A 23,384-nucleotide genomic window follows, 5' to 3' on the forward strand; every position below is an offset into this window, starting at 1 on the left:
AACCCCAGAGTCATCCGCGACTGGACTTAACTGTCAGGGGTCCTTTACCTTTTTAAGGAAAAGTGGGACATTCTGGGATCAAATCAGAACCTGGGATGGCTTCTGTAAACTCAGAACTGTCCATGGAAAATAAGGACACTTGGAGGGTCTGCATGAAGTTGTTAATGTAAGTGCCGCACTTTTAGTGTGTTTTTTTGGGGGGAAGGTGCTAAGTACCCTTTTTATTTTTTATTTTGTTATTTTATTTTATTTTGTTAGAGCGTTTATTAATTTTCCAATAAAAACATCCAATTAACATTCAAATCATAATCATAATCCAATTTTTAAAAAAACAAACTAAAAAAAAATCCTATTGTCTTCCAAATTTGATTCTGGTTTTACGGCTTCCCACGGCCTGAACTTCAAAGCAACTCTGAATTCTCAGTCCTGCCTCTCATGATATTTCCGTATTTCCATATCCAATTTTATCTCTCCAAACTTCTTTGCCTCTGGCTCTGTGATCTTCAACGTGTCAAAAAACACGAATAATCTTTCCACCTCTGAGTGCAGACTTGTTTATACTATGTTCCCTTCAACTGCTTTTTTCTTCTTCCTCGTGCTGCTTCAGCTGACGGTACTAAGTACCCCTGAGTACCACCAGAAAAACACTGCAGCTGAGAGGTTATTTACTCCTTGGTGGTTTTTGTGTGTGTGTGTGTGTGGGGGGGGGGGTCTCCTCCCTTATACCTTTGCCTCCTCCTCCAGGGGGAAAATCTTCTACATGCAGAAGACATGTAGGGCATGAGGCAACCTGGCTGCAAAAGTCACAAGAGGAGGAATTCCTAACAGATTTCCTTCAAAGAGAATTTCTGTGGATTCTCTTCATGGAATCATGGAATCTTAGAGCCTCAAGGGACCCCAAGGGTCATCCAGCCCAACCCCCTGCAATGCAGGAATCTTAAGCGTCCATGACAGATGTCCACCCAACCTCTGCTTTAAAAAATCCACCCAAACTTCCTTTGAGCTCTTGCAGGGGTTTCCCTCCAGTTTGGGCCAGCAAAGGCTCACCCAAATTCTGTTTGTCTCGTGCATAGAAAACACAGGTCTGAGTTTTTCTTTTCTTCCCCCCCCCCCATCCACAAGATTGTTCTAAACCTAGTAATAAGAAGAGTTTGTTAAAAAAAATAAATCCCAAAGAAGACAGAAAAAGAAAAAAAGGAGGAAAGGCTTTCAGATAAATTCCTTTTCTTATTTTTGTATAAATCTATAAATGCCCCCAACCTAAAATAGTAATATACTGTATATTAATTTGTAAAAAATGTAAAAAAATCCCTTCCAGTAGCACCTTAAAGACCAACTAAGTTAGTTCTAGGTATGAGCTTTCGTGTGCATGCACACTTCTTCAGATACACGGCATGCACACGATAGCTCATACCTAGAACTAACTTAGTTGGTCTTTAAGGTGCTACTGGAAGGAATTTTTTTATTTTGTTTTGACTATGGCAGACCAACACGGCTACCTATCTGCAACTGTAAAAATGTGGAAAAGAAGATCGAGGCAGGAGAAGCAGAAAGGGCAAACTGACTTCTTAGATGGGTTACAGACAAATTTACCAGTTAGAAATATTATGCAGTTCCAAATTCTACGAACTCTCATTTTACATAACCAGACGAAACAAACCCTCCCCCCTCCTTATTGTTGCTACGTTTGATCTGGGGGTTTTTTGGGTTTGATTGCGTTCCAAAAGTAAAACGCTAAGAATAGTTGCGACTCTCCGCTGTGAGCTTAGCCTGCAGCCCCTTGTAGTTCGCCCGGCAAACAGCTCGAGCTTTGGACCCCCTCGGTGTGGAATTACGCAATTGCCACTCGGTTCTATTGTCGGCTGTGCCCGCCTCCTTCTCCATGGATCAGGTTTTGTGGGCACACCAGGAATGAGGCAAGCTGGCATCTGAGCCCAAGCCCGAGCAGGAGACTTCTTTTGAGTTGGGCAAGGAGGCTGGCATGGAGTTCAGCGCAGCCACGGCCGCCCTTCTGGCTATCTGCATCGCCTGCCTGCTGATGTTCTTCAAAGGGAGCAGGCAGGGGAAGAGGGGGCACCTTCCCCCAGGACCCCGGCCGCTCCCCATCGTGGGCAATCTGCTCCTCCTGGACATGAAGAACACGGCGAAGTCAATGTTGGAGGTAAGGTCAGCCCCTTGGGGTGGGGGGGTCAGCTAAATGCTGCTGCCATCCTTTAGGAAGACACCTGTTTGCAATTGAGAAGAGGCTAAGGGAGGGGCAAACCTGAGTTCGAATCCTGCTTGCTGGCCCCTGTGGGAACTGGACGCTGGACCAGCCGGGCCCCCTTGGGCCTGATCCAGCAGGCTCTTCTTACACCTGGACGTCCTTTCTGCACCCCGTGGTTCCGTCTCCCCTTTTCTCCCTCTGCCTCCAGCTCAGCCAGCGCTACGGATCTATCTACACCATCTACCTGGGCTCTCAGCCCTTTGTGGTTCTCTGCGGGTACCAAGTGGTGAAGGAGGCCCTGGTGGACCAAGCCGAGGAGTTCAGTGCCCGCGGAGACTTGCCGGTGATTTTCGACTTCACTCGAGGGGATGGTGAGCCTGTCTGCTTCCTCCGCTTGCAGGTGGGGCGGGTGTGTCTGACCGGGGAGGGGTGTGTGTGTGTGTGTGTGTGTGTGTGTTAATTCCTAAAAAGAGAGGTGCAGGGATGGAGAAGGGGCAGGAAAGGGCGATGAGAATCGAAGGAGGGTCTGAACACCTCTCTTGGAGAAAGCCTCTAATGTTTCTCAGTTTGGGCAAAAGCATAGGCGGCATGATCAGAGAGATAGAGTTGGGCATGTTCAACCTGGAGAAGAGGAGATTGACAGGTGACAGGAACAAGATAGCATCTTCACATCGAAAGGTTGTCCTGTGCAAGATGGAGGAAGTTTGTTATCTGCTGCAATTATTATTATTATTATTATTATTATTATTATTATTATTATTATTATTAATACCCTGCCCATCTGGCCGGGTCTCCCCAGCCACTCTGGGCAGCTTCCAACAGGATATTAAAAACACAATACAGCATTAAACATTAAAAACTTTCCTAAACAGGGCTGCCTTCAGATGTCTTCTTAAAGCCAGTTGTCTATCCAGCCCAATCACCTTATAAACCAGTCCTGGAATCAGCGTGTTTTTGCATGAGTAGAATGTGTCCTTTTATTTAAAATGCATCTCTGGGTTATTTGTGGGGCATAGGAAATCATTTATTATTTTTTCAAAATATAGTCCGGCCCCCCACAAGGTCTGAGGGACAGTGGACTGGCCCCCTGCTGAAAAAGTTTGCCCACCCCTGTGGTAGACTCTCCTTCCTCGGAGACTTTTAACCAAAGGTTGGATGGCCACCTGTCATGTATGATATAGTTGAGATTCCTGCATTGCAGGGGGCAGGACTAGATGTCCCCTTAGGGTCCCTTCCAACTATTGTTGTTGTTTAGTCGTTTAGTTGTGTCCGCCTCTTTGTGAACCCCTGGACCAGAGCACGCCAGGCACTCCTGTCTTCCATTGCCTCCCGCAGTTTGGTCAAACTCATTATTGTAGCTTCGAGAACACTGTCCCACCATCTCATCCTCCGTCGTCCCCTTCTCCTTGCGCCCTCCATCTTTCCCAACATCAGGGTCTTTTCCAGGGAGTCTTCTCTTCTCCTGAGGTGGCCAAAGTCTTGGAGCCTCAGCTTCAGGATCTGTCCTTCCAGTGAGCACTCAGGGCTGATTTCCTTCAGAATGGAGAGGTTTGATCTTCTTGCAGTCTATGGGACTCTCAAGAGTCTCCTCCAGCACCAGAATTCAATAGCATCAATTCTTTGGCGATCAGCCTTCTTTATGGTCCAGCTCTCACTTCCATACACCACTACTGGGAAAACCATAGCTTTAACTATATGGACCTTTGTTGGCAAGGTGATGTCTCTACTTTACTTCCAACTATAGTTCTATATAAAATGAAGGGGGAGGAGGGCAGAGTTTTTGGTTCCTCAGGACGCCCCAATATGTAGTGATGGCAAATAGCTTAGACCAGGGGCGTGCGGTCATTGGACTAAGAGGACTAGTCTATTCCCCTAAATTTCCCCCTGGTGCCTCCTTCCCAAAGCCCGGGAAGCTTCTGCCCAGTTTAGGGAGGGTGGAATGAGGCTCTGATGGGTCCAGAATCCATCCTGCCATCTTCCCAAATCCCCCCCCCCCCGGCTTTTGGACGGAGGCAGCAGGTCTCCAGCATCCTGCCAGAGCTTGGCACCTTCTTTACAAAGCCCAGGACGCTTCTGCCCAGCTTAGAGGGCGAGGCATGATGCTCAAGAGTGCGACGTCAGGACCTCACCACATCACACGCATGACATCTCACGCCCCTCGCAAGCTAGCGCTTAAATGTTCCCCTATGAAAAATTTCACCACGCGACACTGGCTTAGATGACTTCGGAAAAGGAATGGAGAAACTCAAGGTGGTGGAGTGGAGGCGTGATTGTGGGGACTCAGTGGCACCTCCATGTGTAGAGGCAGTCTACCTCTGCATGACATTTGCTTTGGAGAGCAACAGTGGGAGTGAGCTGTTGGCTTTGTGTGCTGCCTGAGGGCATCCTGGAGGTACCTACTGGGCTGGATGGGCTCACCTTGTCTTAAAATAATAATAATAATAATAATAATAATAATAATAATAATAATAATAATAATAATAATAATTGATCTGCTTCTGCCTCCCTGGTACCATACCTGTCAACCTTCCCTTTTTTTGCGGGAAATTCCCTTATTCCAGCGTCGTTTCCCGCTGCTTCCCGCTGCTATCCTGGATTGTTAGATATCCCGTAGACCAGTGTTCCCCAACCTTGGGCCTCCAGTTGTTTTTGGACTACAACTCCCATCATCCCTCGCTAGCAAGACCAGTGGTCAAGGATGATGGGAATTGTAGTCCAAAAACAGCTGGAGGCCCAAGGTTGGGGAACACTGCCGTAGACTGTCCCCAGGACAGGTGAGGCTGCTGATCCCTTATTTTCAAATCTGAAAGTTGACAGCTATGCCTGGCGCTGCCCACACTCTTAAGGGCTCCAGCCATTGCTATCTCTTTGAGCGACGTCTCTTGCCAATGTCTTCTCCCCCCCCCCAAAGGGATTTCCTTGTCTCAAGGGGAGAAATGGAAGGTCTTGCGCCGTTTTACGATACACACGCTGCGCAATTTTGGGATGGGGAAGCGCAGCATTGAGGAACGGATCCAGGAGGAGGCCCAGTACCTGGTGCAAGAGCTGGCGAAGACCAAAGGTGCGTTTGCCGTTCCTTGGGGCAGGTGGGGTTGGGCGGGGCTGCACACACCTGCAAAGTTCTGGCCTTTCCACCTGTCCCTTTTGCAGGGGAGCCCTGTGACCTCACCCTCACCTTCGGCCACGCCGTCTCCAATGTCATCTGCTCCATCATTTTCGGGGACCGGTTTGACTACGAGGACAAGAAATTCCTGACTTTGGTGGGACTGATGAATGACAACTTCCGCATCTTCAGCTCGCCTTGTACCCAGGTGAGTCCCGATCCCTTGGGAAGGCAGAAAGCCAGGTGAGCCTGTCAGCTGGATCAGGCCAAAGGGGCCCCCTCTAGCCTGGCGTCCCCACAGTGGCCAGCTGGGTGCACCGAGGGGAAGAAGTCCACAAGCAGGACTTGAGTGCGAGAGCCTCATTTTCTCCACTTGCAATGTCCAGATAGTGGCATTCAGAGGCAGACAGAGGCGGGTGAACATCCAGAGGACAGGATCACACTTCAAAACAACCTTGACAGATTAGAGAACTGGGCCAAAACAAACAAGATGAATTTTAACAGGGAGAAATGTAAAGTATTGCACTTGGAAAAAAAAATGAGAGGCACAAATGCAAGATGGGTGACACCTGGCTTGAGAGCAGTACATGTGAAAAGGATCTAGGAGTCTTGGTTGACCACAAACTTGACATGAGCCAACAGTGTGACGCGGCAGCTAAAAAGGCCGATGCAATTCTGGGCTGCATCAATAGGAGTATAGCATCTAGATCAAGGGAAGTAATAGTGCCACTGTATTCTGCTCTGGTCAGACCTCACCTGGAGTACTGTGTCCAGTTCTGGGCACCACAGTTCAAGAAGGACACTGACAAACTGGAACGTGTCCAGAGGAGGGCAACCAAAATGGTCAAAGGCCTTATGAGGAACGGCTAAGGGAGCTGGGCATGTTTAGCCTGGAGAAGAGGAGGTTAAGGGGTGATATGATAGCCATGTTCAAATATATAAAAGGATGTCACATAGAGGAGGGAGAAAGGTTGTTTTCTGCTGCTCCAGAGAAGCGGACACGGAGCAACGGATCCAAACTACAAGAAAGAAGATTCCACCTAAACGTTAGGAAGAACTTCCTGACAGTAAGAGCTGTTTGACAGTGGAATTTGCTGCCAAGGAGTGTGGTGGAGTCTCCTTCTTTGGAGGTCTTTAAGCAGAGGCTTGACAACCATATGTCAGGAGTGCTCTGATTGTGTTTCCTGCTTGGCAGGGGGTTGGACTCGATGGCCCTTGTGGTCTCTTCCAACTCTATGATTCTATGATTCTATGAACATAACCATTATGGCAGGGAACCCTTGATATTTCTTCTTTCTTTCTTTCTTTCTTTCTTTCTTTGGCGATCACTCGTAGCCAAGTATACACACCAGTGAATCTTGATGTCTGGTTCTGTTTATCATAAATATTCAAAGCTTGCAATGCAGAACTGGTTTGTGAAACTCTTTTTCTACATTTGTTGGCTGTGGATAGGTTGACCATTGCTCAAGGATGGAGAAATAGGCCACACTTTCCCCTTCACATTCACTTTCAGAAGGCTCTATGTATCACAATTTCAGAAATGTTTATTCATTCAAGGCTCCGCCCAGCCAATAGCCTATGTTGCCATGTACCATATTTTTCCGTGTATAACACGCCCCCATGTATACGACGTCCCCTTTTTGAGGGGACTCCAAATTAAGAAAGTGGGGGATACACTTCTTCTTCTTCTTCTTCTTCTTCTTCTTCTTCTTCTTCTTCTTCTTCTATCACTCATAGCTGAGTAAGATTGTCTTCCATAAGCATGGTTTTAACAATGAGTCCGTAAGTGTGGAGGCCAATTCTGGATCCACACATTCTTCCATGGTGGAGACATTGATTTCTGGGCGGGAGTTGATCACGGTATGGATTTGCCAAGCGTGCCTTCCTCTTAGCACGTTTCTCCCTTTTGTCTTGAGTTCGAGTGTCTTCAAAGCCCAGTTGGAGCGCTTGCAGGCCAGTGTTTCCCAGTTGTCGGTTTTTATATTACATTTTTAAAGATTTGCCTTTGAACCTCTTTTGTTGTCCACCAGCATTATGCTTTCCATTTTTTAGTTTGGAGTAGAGTAGTTTTTGTCTTGCCAGAGTGGAGCATGCTCTAGTTATCTCCCGCATGGAGTACTGCAATGCGCTCTACGTGGGGCTACCTTTGAAGGTGACCCGGAAACTAGAACTAATCCAGAATGCGGCAGCTAGACTGGTGACTGGGGGCGGCCACTGAGGCCACATAACACCGGTCTTGAAAGACCTACATTGGCTCCCAGTACGTTTCCGAGCACAATTCAAAGTGTTGGTGTTGACCTTTAAAGCCCTAAACGGCCTCAAAGGCCCAGTAGACCTGAAGGAGCATCTCCACTCCCATCATTCTGAGGTCCAGCGCCGAGGGCCTCCTGGCGTTTCCCTCACTGTGAGAGGCAAAGCTACAGGGAACCAGGCAGAGGGCCTTCTTGGTAGTGGCACCCGCCCTGTGGAATGCCCTCCCATCAGATGTCAAAGAGATAAACAACTACCTGTCATTTAGAAGACATCTGAAGGCAGCCCTGTTCAGGGAAGTTTTTAATGTGTGACATTTTAATGTATTTTTAATCTTTGTTGGAAGCCGCCCAGAGTGGCTGGGGAAACCCAGCCAGATGGGTGGGGTACAAATAATAAGAACAACTTCTTCTTCTTCTTCTTCTTCTTCTTCTTCTTCTTCTTCTTCTTCTTCTTCTTCTTCTTCTTCTTCTTCTCATTATTTTTATTTGGAAGACGATAATCAGGCATCCGCACAACATGACCAGCCCAATGAAGTTGATGTCGTAGCCCTTGATAGCCCCCTTCGCTATGAAGGGACACAGAGAGGGGGTGTCCTTCAGGGTTTGCAGATGGAGAAGTCCCGTCAATGCTTCCGAAAGAGCAATGGAGGCAGAGGGACAAAGTCTCCGTCCCTTGGAGCAAAGCAAAAGTGCAGAGGCAGAGGATCTAGTCTAGCAACCTCTTCCTCTCTCGGGGAGCAGCCAGATGCCTTCAAGGGAAATGCACAAGCAGAGCATGAACGCAAGAGTAGCTCTCGTGGTTTCCTGCAACCGAGATTCAGAAATACTGCTGTCTCCATTTGTGGAGGTGGCACAGCCTAGTTACCCTGGCTACCTGCCATCAACAGTTCTCTCTTTTTCCACGGATGTGTCTGATCCTCTTTTGAAGCCATGTGGGCTGGGGACCACCACTGATGCTTGGGGGACTTTCAGCATAAAACTGCTGTGTGCCCCCCCATGTGGGCTCCTTTTCATTTAAAGGGCGGCTTGGGTGAGAAGGGACTTTTTCAAAGAGCGTGTTTCATGTGGAGTTAGAGAATTCCTTTCCTCATGTTCCATGACCATTATAAAAGCAGCAGGTGGACTTAAGTCAGCCTGCACCCACCTGATGTCCTCCAGATGTTTGGAGCTCCTACTTCTGCCAAAACACCAGGTGTGTGAAGGCTGACTGAAAACACCTGGATGCTGTTCTGCCTGAGGTCCAGCACCGAGGGCCTTCTGGCGGTTCCTTCACTGTGAGAAGCCAAGTTACAGGGAACCAGGCAGAGGGCCTTCTCGGTGGTGGCGCCCGCCCTGTGGAACACCCTCCCACCAGATGTCAAAGAGAAAAATAACTACCTGACATTCAGAAGACATCTGAAGGCAGCCCTGTTTAGGGAAGCTTTTAATGTTTAACAGACTACTGTATTGTATTTTAATACTTTGTTGGAAGCCACCCAGAGTGGCTGGGGAAACCCAGCCAGATGGGTGGGGTATAAATAATAATAATAAAGAATAAGAATAATGCTGCTCATGTTCTGTCCTAAGGGGATGTAGACAGAATTCCTTTGGACTTCCTTCCTTCCTTCCTTCCTTCCTTCCTTCCTTCCTTCCTTCCTTCCTTCCTTCCTTCCCCTGAAGCCTAGTAAAGTCCTCCCTTGTGTATTTTCTCAGCAAAGTGGAAGCAAGTCTCTTCTGATGGAATGAGGTTTCTCGATTCATTCATTTGTTTCTCAAAAACATCTCTGCTTCCCCATTTTGACATGCCTGGGGATTTTGTTTTTAAGCTGGATTGTGGAAGGGAGACTCTCCCTGAAACACTTGCCCTCTCGCACAAGCGAGTACTTGCAGGGTGGGGGCCTTCCATCTTTCGTCTTCTCCTCCCTCCCTAGTTGTACAACACTTTCCCCCACATCCTGCGTTACCTGCCCGGACCTCACAAGCAACTTTTCGCCAATTTTGAGAAGTTGCGCCTCTTCATTCTGGAGATGGTCAAGGAGCACCAGGCAACCTTCGACCCCAGCTGCCCTCGCGACTTCATCGATAGCTTCCTGCTCAAAATGCAAGAGGTGAGCCCTTGGGCTTTGGGGGGTGGAGAAGGGGCTAAGTCCTTGTCTACATGCTTCTTCTCACCTGGGGCCGGCAGGGAAAGGGTGGGGGGGGGCGTTCCTGGCTGGGGGCATCAGGGCAGCTTCCTGGTAGCCTCATCAAGGGCGAGGCTGTGTTCTGCCATGGACAATGGAGGCCTCGCCTTGCTGCCTGTTTGCTCAGCTTGGAGATAATCTCCCCGTCTTTTGGTGCAGGCCAAGACAGGGGCAGGTGTGGGGTAACCTGAGCCCCGTCCCAGGTAAGCCCTGGATTTGGGACATGTCCAAAAAGGGGTGTTTGTATTGTGCAGCACCATTTGCAAAGCTCAGGTGCCACACCTGCCCTGAAATCCCTCTCTCGGGAAGGACGAACAGCAGGTAGGATCAATGTAATATCCAAGAGATGCAAATCTCCAAAGAAAATAAACCCTTAATGATCCGTGAAAAGCGTATTACGGTTGCAAAGATTAAAAGCCAACAAACAAGGACATAAGAAGAGCCTGGTGGGTCAGGGCAAGGGCCCCTCTAGCCCAGCCTTCTTTAGCAGATGCCCGAAAAGGGAGCCTACAAGCAGGATCCGACCACAAGAGCCTCTCCCCTCCGGTGGTTTCCAGCAACTGAGATTCTGTGGCTTTGCTGCCTCCAACTGCTCAAGCTCCTGGCTAGGAGCCGCAGACAGCCCTCTCTTCCTCCATGAATTGGTCCAGTCCTCTTTTAATGCCAAGCAAGTTAGTGGCCATCATTGCCTCCTGTGGCAAGGAGTTCCAGAGTTTAACTGTTCGCCACAACCTCTGCAAACTATCGCTTCAGAGGAATGTGTGTAACTCAGAAAGCCTTAGGCAAACTAGGATGAATAGCTTCCTTTGCAACACCACGTTCTTGCATAATGTGCTTATTTAAAATGTCTGGATACTGCCTTCCGTTAAAACTTCGAGGCAATACAAGATTGCCAGTACAATACAATACAATACAAGCAAAAGATTAAAAACCAGTTTATTCAACTATGACCAAACAATTATCCATGACCTTGGTGCCCCTGACCAGCGAAGGCCCTGGGGTGTGTGAATAAATACGCTTTCATAAAGTGTCAAAAGTTGGACACCGCTGGCACCTGTTTTTGTTAGACAGCTCACATATCTTTCAAGCTCATTTGCCAGGTATTATAGATCACAAACAAATTAGAGGTGCCTCCTGTCAAGTAAACAGAAATAATAAAGAATAATAAATAATACAGTTTTATTTATACCCCGCCCTTCCCGGTTCAAAAACCGGGCTCAGGGCGGCTAACAACAAATTTAAAACACTTAATTGATGCAACATAAAACACATTAAAATACAGTATAAACTGTGAATAACAATAAATTCAGAATTCAAAAATCAGTTTAGGGGGAATATCCATCCAATAAAGATTAGATGATCACCAGGGATAGCTGGCTAAATTAGTCCTATTTGGGCCAGTGAGGAGACCAGGGGAGAATTAGCTGTGGGATCCCAGAGCAGGTAATCTTCATAAAAAGGGGAGGGGGAGGGAAGGAAGGAGAATAAAAGATCAGGCTAAGTTCAGGTTGAAAGCCAGGCGGAATAGCTCTGTCTTACAGGCCCGGCGGAAGGAAATTAAATCCTGCAGGGCCCTAGTCTCATGGGACAGAGCATTCCACCAGGTCGGAGCCATCACTGAGAAGGCCCTGGCCCTGGTGGAGGATAGTCTGACTTCCTTTTAAAAAAAAAAATATTCAAATTTTAACGATTACAAAGAGAAAAAAGAGAAAAAATAAAAATAAAAAAGACAGAAAAAATACAAACAATTAAAAAAGAACAGATCAAACCTTTACATAGCTTTCTTTCCTTTGCTTATTTCCTTGACCTCCTCACACCTCCCATTTTTGTATTCTAATTCAATTTGTTATTTCAGCAAATCCTTCCAACCTTGTTTTTATCTTAATAATTTGTCTTAATATACTATAATTTTACATTCTCTCTTTCACCAATTCATTTTTACTTAATCCTTTATGTCATTTCTGCTAAAAGCACATAATTTTCTTTTCCCAACATCTTTCTAGCAATCCTTAATTTTGCAATATTTTTGAAGATAAACTTTAATTTTTTTTCCAATCTTCTTCCACCGACTCTTCTCCTTGGTCCTGGATTCTGCCAGTCATCTCAGCCAGTTCCATGTATTCCATCACCTTCATCTGCCATTCTTCCTGGGTGGGTAGATCTTGTGTCTTCCAATACTTTGCGATGAGTATTCTTGCTGCTGTTGTGGCATACATAAAAAAAGTTCTATCCTCCTTTCGCACCAATTGGCCGACCATGCCAATTGGCAGAAGGAGGTTAAATCCTGCAGGGCCCTGGTCTCGTGGGACAGAGCATTCCACCAGGTCGGAGCCATCACTGAAAAGGCCCTGGCCCTGGTGGAGGATAGTCTGACTTCCTTAGGGCCCAGGACCTCTAGACTATGGTTATTCACGGACCTTCAGGTCCTCTGCGGGGCAGACCAGGAGAGGCAGTCCCGTAAATACGAGGGCCCTAAGCTACAAAGGGCTTTAAAGGTCAAAACCAGCACCTTAAACCTGACCCGATACTCCATCGGGAGCCAGTGCAACTCGCAAAGCACTGGGTGAATATGCTCCCATGGCAGGGACTCTGTGAGGAGCCTCGCTGATTCTTTAAAATATTTTTTAAAATATTTTTTCATCTTTTTAAAGTCCGGAATGTTTTGGGTTGCGTGTGTGTTTGTTTGTTGCTAAATCAGCCTTAATTGTGCAACCTAAATTGGCTAAATCGGCTTTAATTGTGCAACCCGAATTTGCTGGTCTGTGACCTCCTCCCTCTTGGAAACAGCGAGGCTCCCTCCATCGCAGTCCATCCAGCCTTCCTCCCCAAGGCATCCCAAGAGGGAGAGGAACAGCCGTCAAAGAAGGCAAGACGGCCAGATTATGCCAGCTGCCAACCTATAATAATAATAATAATAATAATAATAATAATAATAATAATTTGTAGTTATACCCCGCCCTCCCCAGCCAAGACTGGGTTCAGGGCGGCTAACAATCAATAATAAAATGTTGCCTTGGCTGTTACTGTACCCTGTGCCTCCATGGAAAGGGAGGCGTCAAGGCTTACACCCAGACTCTTAACGGAAGGCAGTGGCAGTAATTGGGCCCCGGCAAGAGAAGGGAATTGGTCCCTCATCCCCATGCCATCCCAACCCAGCCAGAGGACCTCTGTCTTCGAAGGATTTAGTTTCAATCGGCTCCCACGAAACCATCCGGTCACAGCTTCCAAGCATCTGGTCAGTGTGTCCGGGGCCGAGTCGGTGTGGCCATCCATCAGCAGATAGAGCTGGGTGTCATCAGCATATTGGTGACAACCCAGCCCAAAGCTCTGGACAATCTGTGCAAGGGGGCAAATAAAGATCTAGCAGATTGAGTTTAATAAGAATTTCCTGCCATGGAGGAGGGTCCAAAGCCTGGGCGATTATATTTCACAGGAAATACGTGCAAGTCTAGCAGGGCGAGGTCACAACTCGATTGGCGAGGTCACAGAGAGCTGAAAAACACCTCTTTGTGTAAAGCTCATGTCCTGGGCATCTCCACCTCTCTCCGCAGGAAAAGAAGGACCCCCTCAGCCACTTCCACATCAACACGCTTGTCATGACCACCCACAACCTTTTCTTTGGGGGAACGGAGTCCGTCAGCACCACCCTTCGCTACGGGATCCTCATCCTCATGAAGCACCCGGAGGTCGCAGGTGAGCTGCGAAGGCCCATCAGCTGCGTTGCTCGTTGATGTCCATTGACCATGTTCACACCCCACCTTCTTTCAAGGTGGAAGAGCGCACGGTTGTCTTCCTCCCCAATTTATCCTCACAACAACCCTGTGAGGTAGGCTAGTGTGCTGGGCCCGGGGGTAACCCGTGAAACACGGTCCAGGACCGGTCCAGAATCCGAAGGTTCTGCTGGGAGTCAGTCCGACAGGGCCAAGGCAGGAAACCAGGCAAGGACAGGTACAGAATCTCAGGCAGGATCTGGCACACAGCAATGTTGCTCCCGCAACCTGGGGCGGGGTCCGACAGCCTTCTATCTTTGTCGGGGTCCTGATCCCCCGGCGACTCACCTCCCTGTTTCGCCCGAAAGTGAACACTCCTTCTGCAAGTACAGTGGTACTTCGGGTTACATACGCTTCAGGTTACAGATGCTTTGGGTTACAGACTCTGCTAACTCAGAAATAGTACCTCGGGTTAAGAACCTTGCTTCAGGATGAGAACAGAAATCGTGCTCTGGTGGCGCGGCGGCAGCAGGAGGTGCTTCAGGTTAAGAACAGTTTCAGGTTAAGAACGGACCTCTGGAACGAATTAAGTACTTAACCCAAGGTACTACTGTACTCAGGTCTATCCTTCTCTCAGACCTTTGTCTCTGCAGCTCGGGAGACTTTGGTGGGTGACTAGACCCAGAGACCACCTCAGCCTCCCCTGACCCAACCGGTAGTGGAGCAGCTGTAAGGGATGGCCCAGCTGATGGCAACGAGGTCATCCCCACATCTGGAGCCAGGGCAGGCTCAGGCCCCTGACTCGGCCCAGCTGGTGTTTGTTGCAAGGGAACCTGTGCAGACTGGGATTCTTCAGGATCAGGCCCCAGGCTTGGTTCAGATGATGCCTGAGGCACAGGATCTGGTGCAGACTGAGTCTCCTCTGGTTCCGAGTCCGAGTCCCAGGCCATCGCAACTAGGCCGAGAGGCAGTGACTGGCAGCCAAGGTCACCCAGGGAAGGGGTGGGAATTTGAACCTTGGTCTCTCCCAGGTCCTAGTCCAACACTCGAACCATTATGCCACGCTGCCTATCACACACCACATGCATGATGCTGATAATATACATACACATAAGCCTAACCCAACACGCACACAGTATTAGGTTTTCTAAGATCTCGAGTGCTGTATGGAAGTGAGAGCTGGACCATAAAGAAGGCTGATCGCCGAAGAATTGATGCTTTTGAATTCTGGTGCTGGAGGAGACTCTTGAGAGTCCCACGGACTGCAAGAAGATCAAACCTCTCCATTCTGAAGGAAATCAGCCCTGAGTGCTCACTGGAAGGACAGATCCTGAAGCTGAGGCTCCAAGACTTTGGCCACCTCAGGAGAAGAGAAGACTCCCTGGAAAAGACCCTGATGCTGGGAAAGATGGAGGGCACAAAGAGAAGGGGAGGACAGAGGACGAGATGGTGGGACAGTGTTCTCGAAGCTACCAGCCTGAGTTTGACCAAACTGCGGGAGGCAGTGGAAGACAGGAGTGCCTGGCGTGCTCTAGTCCATGGGGTCATGAAAAGTTGGACACAACTAAACGACTAAAAAACAACAAAAACAACAACAAAAAAGATCTCGAGGCCCAGAGATGCCTTTTCCATCACCATCTGCTACCAAAATTGAACTGGGATCCTGAGCCCAGGAAGCAAATGCTCTCTGTCACCATGCAAACACACTGGAACCTGCCTTCTACTTCATCATCATTTTTTATTTGTGTGCCGCCTTCCCACAGTTAAAAACAATGCTCAAGGCGGCTTTCAACATGACAAGATTTACACAATTTCCAAAGTCATAAACAATAAACAAAGCACATCAAAAAATACACAACCAAATGGAAAACCATTTCCACATAAATCAAAATCTAAAAGTAAGAATACAGCATTAATATCACAGTTTAACATGATATAGGTAAAAAATAACAGCAATTTAAACTAAAAACAAAAATAAAACAGAACTGAGACCTCTCTGACAAGCAGCGGCGGCGGCAGCGGTCCTTTATAGAGCCCATTATAGAGCCCTAGTCCAGGTGGTGAGTGGCAGGACTGGGGCCTCAGGCGCTGAGCAGGGGAGCCTTACGATGAGCCGGACAATGGGTCCATCTCTCTCAGTGTTGCTGACACCGATTTGATGGATTTGATGAATTATGTTTCCGTGCTGCTTTTCATTCAAATGAATCCTACTAAAGCAGCTTGTTGTTGTTGTTTAGTCATTTAGTCGTGTCCGACTATTCGTGACCCCCTGGACCAGACCATGCCAGGCACTCCTGTCTTCCACTGCCTCCTGCAGTTTGGTCAGACTCATGTTCGTAGCTTCAAGAACACTGTCCCACCATCTCGTCCTCTGTCGTCCCCTTCTCCTTGTGCCCTCCATCTTTCCCAACACCAGGGTCTTTTCCAGGGAGTCTTCTCTTCTCATGAGGTGGCCAAAGTCTTGGAGCCTCAGCTTCAGGATCTGTCCTTCCAGTGAGCACTCAGGGCTGATTTCCTTAAGAATGGATACGTTTGATCTTCTTGCAGTCCATGGGACTCTCAAGAGTCTCCTCCAGCACCATAATTCAAAAGCATCAATTCTTCGGCGATCAGCCTTCTTGATGGTCCAGCTCTCACTTCCCTACATCACTACTGGGAAAACCATGGCTTTACCTATACGGACCTTTGTTGGCAAGGTGATGTCTCTGCTTTTTAAGATGCTGCCTAGGTTTGCCATCGTCTTTCTCCCAAGGAGCAGGCGTCTTTTAATCTCGTGACTGCTGTCACCACCTGCAGTGATCATGGAGCCCAAGAAAGTAAAATCTCTCACTGCCTCCATTTCTTCCCCTTCTATTTGCCAGGAGGTGATGGGACCAGTGGCCATGATCTTTGTTTTTTTGATGTTGAGCTTCAGACCATATTTTGCGCTCTCCTCTTTCACCCTCATTAAAAGGTTCTTTAATTCCTCCTCACTTTCTGCCATCAAGGTTGTGTCATCTGCATATCTGAGGTTATTGATATTTCTTCCGGCAATCTTAATTCCGGCTTGGGATTCATCCAGCCCAGCCTTTCGCATGATGAATTCTGCATATAAGTTAAATAAGCAGGGAGACAATATACAGGCTTGCCACACTCCTTTCCCAATTTTGAACCAATCAGTTGTTCCATATCCAGTTCTAACTGTAGCTTCTTGTCCCACATAAAGATTTCTCAGGAGACAGATGAGGTGATCAGGCACTCCCATTTCTTTAAGAACTTGCCATAGTAGTTTGCTGTGGTCGACACAGTCAAAGGCTTTTGCATAGTCAATGAAGCAGAAGTAGACGTCTTTCTGGAACTCTCTAGCTTTCTCCATAATCCAGCGCATGTTTGCAATTTGGTCTCTGGTTCCTCTGCCTCTTCTAAATCCAGCTTGCACTTCTGGGAGTTCTCGGTCCACATACTGCTTAAGCCTGCCTTGTACAATTTTAAGCATAACCTTGCTAGCATGTGAAATGAGTGCAATTGTGCGGTAGTTGGAGCATTCTTTGGCACTGCCCTTCTTTGGGATTGGGATGTAGACTGATCTTCTCCAATCCTCCGGCCACTGCTGAGTTTTCCAAATTTGCTGGCATATCGAGTGTAGCACCTTAACAGCATCATCTTTTAAAATTTTTAATAGTTCAGCTGGAATATCATCACTTCCACTGGCCTTGTTATTAGCAGTGCTTTCTAAAGCAGCTCACAAGCAATAAATAGCAGTAACACGACCGGACATAATAGAACATCACAAATACAGCATAAATCATATAAAATAATGAACAAACCATTGGTGAAACAGTTGCTATCTTAACAAAGGGGAGCTATTGGGTTGTTTTCATTTTCATTATGTATTTCGTGTTTTTATATTGTGATTTTATCCTGTGGACCTCCCTGAGACCTGTAGGTAGAGGGCAGTATACAAATGAAATTGATGATAATGATAATGATGATAATATTAACAACAACAATAATGATAATGATGCAACAGTAGAGCTAGGGAGGCTTCAGGTAGGTTGGCAGGGCAGCCCCAATTTAGTCTTCAGTTTTATGGTTAAGCTTTACTGTTTTACAGCTTGGTTTTAGTGTTACTTTTGCCAATGCGATTGCCTTCATCGCAGCTCAATGGTTTATGACTTAACATTTCACTGCCAATTCCAGATGCGCAAGTTATAGAATCATAGAATCATAGAATCATAGAGTTGGAAGAGACCACAAGGGCCACCGAGTCCAACCCCCTGCCAAGCAGGAAACACCATCAGAGCACTCCTGACATATGGTTGTCAAGCCTCTGCTTAAAGACCTCCAAAGAAGGAGACTCCACCACACTCCTGGGCAGCAATTTCCACTGTCGAGCAGCTCTTACTGTCAGGAAGTTCTTCCTAATGTTTAGGTGGAATCTTCTTTCTTGTAGTTTGGAACCATTGCTCCGTGTCCGCTTCTCTGGAGCAGCAGAAAACAACCTTTCTCCCTCCTCTATGTGACATCCTTTTATATATTTGAACATGGCTATCATATCACCCCTTAACCTCCTCTTCTCCAGGCTAAACATGCCCAGCTCCCTTAGCCGTTCCTCATAAGGCATCGTTTCCAGGCCTTTGACCATTTTGGTTGCCCTCCTCTGGACACGTTCCAGTTTGTCAGTGTCCTTCTTGAATTGTGGTGCCCAGAACTGGACACAGTACTCCAGGTGAGGTCTGACCAGAGCAGAATACAGTGGCACTATTACTTCCCTTGATCTAGATGCAATACTCCTATTGATGCAGCCCAGAATTGCATCGGCTTTTTTAGCTGCCGCGTCACACTGTTGGCTCATGTCAAGTTTGTGGTCAACCAAGACTCCTAGATCCTTTTCACATGTACTGCTCTCAAGCCAGGTGTCACCCATCTTGTATTTGTGCCTCTCATTTTTTTTGCCCAAGTGCAATACTTTACATTTCTCCCTGTTAAAATTCATCTTGTTTGTTTTGGCCCAGTTCCCTAATCTGTCAAGGTCGTTTTGCAGTGTGATCCTGTCCTCTGGGGTGTTAGCCACCCCTCCCAGTTTGGTGTCATCTGCAAATTTGATCAGGATGCCCTTGAGTCCATCATCCAAGTCGTTGATAAAGATGTTGAATATGACCAGGCCCAAGACAGAACCCTGTGGCACCCCACTAGTCACTCTTATATAATATAAATATATAAATATATAAATATATTATTATTATTATTATTATTATTATTATTATTATTATGATGTCCACAGCCAAGGTCCAAGAAGAGATCAGCAAGGTCATTGGTCCTCACCGCAACCCATCGACTGAGGACCGGGCGAAGATGCCATACACGGACGCCGTGATCCACGAGATCCAGAGATTCGTTGATCTCATCCCCCTGGGGGTCCCCCACGCTGTGACCAAGGACACTCACTTCCGTGGCTTTGTGCTCCCAAAGGTGCTTGGGAATAAAAAATCCCACCTTCCCAAGGGATGAGAAGTTTATCTTTGGGCTGCTGATGGTGGGATGGGGAACAAACGCTTTCTGATTGGTTCTGGCTGTGTTCACGCAAAGTCCGACATCCTTCTGTTCCTGTCTCAGGTCACGGTTGTGGCTTGGAGATGGTTCTGCATGGCGCTGCTGTTTCATGAGAGGATGAGGAGAACCCCCCCCTTTCTAAAGAATGTGCTCTCGTTTTGAACTCTGTTTCCCATCTTGAGTAGGGTGAAATTCTGAGCCTTTGTGCCACTCCAGGGTAGCTCCTGGAGAGAAAAACCTCTCCTCTAGAGAAAGGCGGTGGAGAACTCTGGTAGCAGCAGCAGCAGCAGCAGCAGCAGCAGGGCCTCCCAAGGCAGGGGTAATATGTGAAGGAAATAAGCAGCTATCTTATCTTTAAAAGACATCTGAAGGCAGCCCTGTTTAGGGAAGTTTTTAATAATTAATGCTGTACTGCTTTTTAACATTTGATTGGGAGCTGCCTAGAGTGGCTGGGGAAACTCAACCAGATGGGCGGGGTATAAATAATAAATTAAGAACGTAAGAACAGGCTGCTTGCAGTGGTGTAGCGTGGTGGGTGCAGGGGGGGCCGGCCGCACCGGCCGCAACATCTGGGGGTTAGGGTTAGGGGGCGCAAATCCACGGGTTAGGGGGCGCAAATTACTTGCCTTGCCCCGGGTGCTGACAACCCACGCTATGCCACTGGCTGCTTGGATCAGCATTACCTTCCAACATTTCTCTGATGAAAACAGGGACGTCCCGTTCCATACTAACAATTTTACTATTTATACTCCAAGCATCTGATTGGGTTGCCCCAGATATTAACACATAAAACATGAAACATTAAAAAAACTTCCCTATACAGGATTGCCTTCAGATGGCTTGGGGGTTGGATAACTCCACACCTTCCGACGGAAATAGGGACATCCTAAGGAAAAGGGACGCAGGTGGCGCTGTGGGTTAAAGCCTCAGCGCCTAGGACTTGCCGATCGAAAGGTTGGCGGTTCGAATCCCTGCGGCGGGGTGCGCTCCCGCTGCTCGGTCCCAGCGCCTGCCAACCTAGCAGTTCGAAAGCACCTCCGGGTGCAAGTAGATAAATAGGGATCGCTTACCAGCGGGAAGGTAAACGGCGTTTCTGTGTGCGGCTCTGGCTCGCCAGAGCAGCGATGTCACACTGGCCACGTGACCTGGAAGTGTCTCCGGACAGCGCTGGCCCCTGGCCTCTTAAGTGAGATGGGCGCACAACCCCAGAGTCTGTCAAGACTGGCCCGTATGGGCAGGGGTACCTTTACCTTTACCTTTAAGGAAAAGTGGGACATTCCGGGATCAAATCAGAAACTGGGATGGCCTCTCTAAATCAGGGACGTCCCTAGAAAATAGGGACACTTGGAGGGTCTGGATCCGGCCAGTGGCTCTCACAATGGCAACCAGATGTCTGATATGGGAAAACCAGCAATGGATTTTCAGAAGCATTTTCCATCTCTGTAGTCCTTTTCAGGGGAGGCGACCAGAGCAGCAGTCAAAGTGGTATGAGGGTACTTTCAGCGCCTGGCTGGATGGGAGCCCACATTCTGGGGCGTTTCTGGCCTCGCCAACTTGCTTCTCTCCTTTCCCCCCAACAGGGCACCAACATCATGCCTCTTCTTCACTCTGTCCACAAAGATCCCACCCAGTTCAAGAACCCGGAAGCTTTTGACCCTACCCACTTCCTGGACGAGAAAGGCGGCTTCCGCCGAAGCGATGCCTTCATGCCCTTTTCTGCTGGTGAGTTCCTAGTCGGGGGGTGGCAAGATAGGCAGTGGGGAGCAGGGAGGTGTAAGGAATGGGCCCTCGTCTTGCCCCCCTGGATTGTGTTGTAGACAAAAACTGCCCTTTTCCCCTTATGGGGTATCCAAGAGCCCGTTAGAATTCCTGCTCCGTGGTGGCTGGCTTCAGGAGCTGCCCGCTGCCATGGCGCCCGCCATTTTGCCTCACCGGAAATCCCCATATGATGTGTCTTGTGCCGTTGAACCCATCACGCAACATTCATTCCCTACTAATAAATCTACAACACTTCAAATATAAATCCAGGGACATTAAATGAAATCCGGGGACATTCCGGGGACGGATTTTGTCCGGGGACAGATTTGTAAATCGGGGGACTGTCCCTGGGAAACGGGGACGTCTGGTAACCATGCTCCAACATTTCTCTAATGATAGTAGGGGCGTCCCATTCCATAATGATAATCTCACTATTTATACCCCACACATCTTACTGGGTTGCCCCAGCCACCCTGGGTGACATCACAACAACTTTCTAGTGCTGCCAAAACAGGGTGAAATCTGGAAGAGAAGGGTGAGTCTGTATATTCCGAGAAGAAGTATTACCTTGAGCAATTAGGGTTGAGCAACAGAAGCTTCTGGGCCAAGAAATGTGATCTGGGCCTTTCGTTAAAGATTAATGAAATCCGAGGACATTCCGGAGATGGAATTTGTCCAGGGACATATTTGTAAATCCGGGGACTGTCCCCAGAAAACGGGGACGTCTGGTAACCATACGCTAGAGAGCAGTTTATGTACAGAAATTTAGCTGCTGAAACTCTTGCTGACAAATGCAAAGCCTCAAAGGAACTGTTGACTGGTTTGTTTGTTTTTTCTCTTCAGGGAAACGCTTGTGCCTGGGAGAAGGTTTGGCGCGCATGGAGCTGTTCCTGTATCTCACCAAACTTCTCCAGCGCTTCACCTTCCAGCCCACCTGCCCCCGCGAGGAGCTGGACCTCTCGCCCCTGTCCAGCGGCACAGGGAACGTCCCTCGCCCCTACAGATGCCGCATTGTCCCCCGCTGAGCTGCCCCTCTTGCCGCTCGCCCCCCATCTCCCCAGAACAGCCTTCCCCGGTGGGGTGAGGCTCTCCCGGTGTTTCTGGGGGCGCCACCTTGGGGAAGGCTCTGTCCTCCTTGCCAACCGTAGCCCAGGTGACTTTCTTTAACTATAGCTGGAACCTGGCTGGATCTTTTGCAGGGGGGGGGGGAGGGCTGGGCATTTTCTTAGCACAATGCAAGATGCAGAAGGGGGTGGAGGGTTCTGAATGTGCCCACCCCCATGCAGGAAAAGAGAGACTTGGACTAGATGCTCCATTGACCTGACTCAGTGGCAGGCAGTTCCAGGGGTGCCAATGCAGCTTTGCATGCCTGAGGTGGGGCAGGCACAAGTCGGGGCGTGGGCGGCTTTCATTTTCAAAATGGTGGGGTTAATCTGGTGTAGGCCCACTTTACGCAACCCAGCTTGCCAGGGGCTCACCCAGGCAGCGACATTTTAAAGGGACAGCGCCAATCTTGAGAAAAGCACCCCAGAACCCTCTGTAATGTGACAACGGCTCCCGGGACCCTCTGCCCAAATACTGCTCTGGGGTACGAATTCCTTCCCTCAGAGAGCCATGATTGCTTTCTGGAAACTGCAGATCGTGCCCAGATTCCCCTTGCTCCTCCACATTCTTGCCCTGCTCAGCAGAAATATTAGGTCGGGTAATCTCAGGTGTGCTCTTTCTCAAGAAGTCGGTGTAAGCATTTACTAATAAAGGACTCCCTCCCTCCAAGGTCTGAGAGCTGGGTTGGTCCTTGCAATTGTCTCCTCCAGGCCGAGACGGGCATGTCTTCAGCAGCAGGAGGGCTGTGGCAGGAGCGCAGGAGCTCACCAGCAGGAAAGGGCAGGTTTTGCTCCCAGATGACCTGCTGGTCTGGTGTTTGCTGCCCCAGCGATGGGCTGGCGGTGACATTTAGTGCTGTGCCTTATAAGGGGCCAGCCAGTGGTGTAGCATGGGGGGGGGTGCACAGGGGCATTTGCCCCAGGCGCAGAATGGCTAGCGGCTGCAAAATTTCAACACCCAGCAGGGCCTCACTACAGCTGCGCTATTCCTTCCCTGTTCTCAGTTGAAACAGCTTCTCCATGTGAGCCTGGAAGTGGCCTCTCTAGACAACAACTCTTCTTTTCTTACCTTGGTGGCTGCAATCTCCTGGGCGACTTGGACACCGTTAGGCAGTTGAATGCGTGGTCCCTGGTACTGGCAACCCACGCTATGCCACTGGGACCGGCTTCTGCCAGCTGTGGACCAACTCCCTTTCTGTATCTTGGTATTCAGGGCACTTCCAGGTGGCCTGTTTGTGGAACACTCATTCTGATTTGGGGGTGGGGCGGGGGTGTGTGCTAGATGCTGTTAAGGACACAAGAACGTAAAGACGTAAGGAAAGGCTGCTGGGTTGGGCCATTTAGTCCAGCCACCTCTTCTCGCAGTAACCTGGGAATCTTGATAGACTGCCTCTGCAACTGGAGGTTCCATAAGAAGACCCTGGCTGCTGGATCAGGCTAATTGCACCGTGAATTTGTCCCATCCTATTTTAAAGACATCTAAACTGGTGGCCATCTAAACTGGTGGCTAAGGGACGCGGGTGGCGCTGTGGGTTAAACCACAGAGCCTAGGACTTGC

The 23,384-nt window shown here is 48.5% G+C and overlaps 1 protein-coding gene across 1 annotated transcript; it reads left to right on the plus strand.

The window, feature by feature from the left end:
* The first annotated feature begins 1,647 nt into the window (after window positions 1–1,647).
* Window positions 1,648–22,496, plus strand: LOC310851509 (cytochrome P450 2F5-like). Its single transcript, XM_083754010.1, has 9 exons — window positions 1,648–2,161; window positions 2,415–2,577; window positions 5,118–5,267; window positions 5,357–5,517; window positions 9,472–9,648; window positions 13,275–13,416; window positions 18,697–18,884; window positions 20,546–20,687; window positions 21,567–22,496. The coding sequence occupies exons 1-9, from the start codon at window positions 1,982–1,984 to the stop codon at window positions 21,746–21,748; spliced, it is 1,485 nt and encodes a 494-aa protein (XP_083610136.1). The 5' UTR covers window positions 1,648–1,981; the 3' UTR covers window positions 21,749–22,496.
* Window positions 22,497–23,384: the final 888 nt, after the last annotated feature.

The sequence above is a fragment of the Podarcis gaigeae genome (genome assembly GCF_964106915.1).
Source record: "Podarcis gaigeae genome assembly, chromosome: 8".
NCBI lineage: Eukaryota > Metazoa > Chordata > Lepidosauria > Squamata > Lacertidae > Podarcis > Podarcis gaigeae.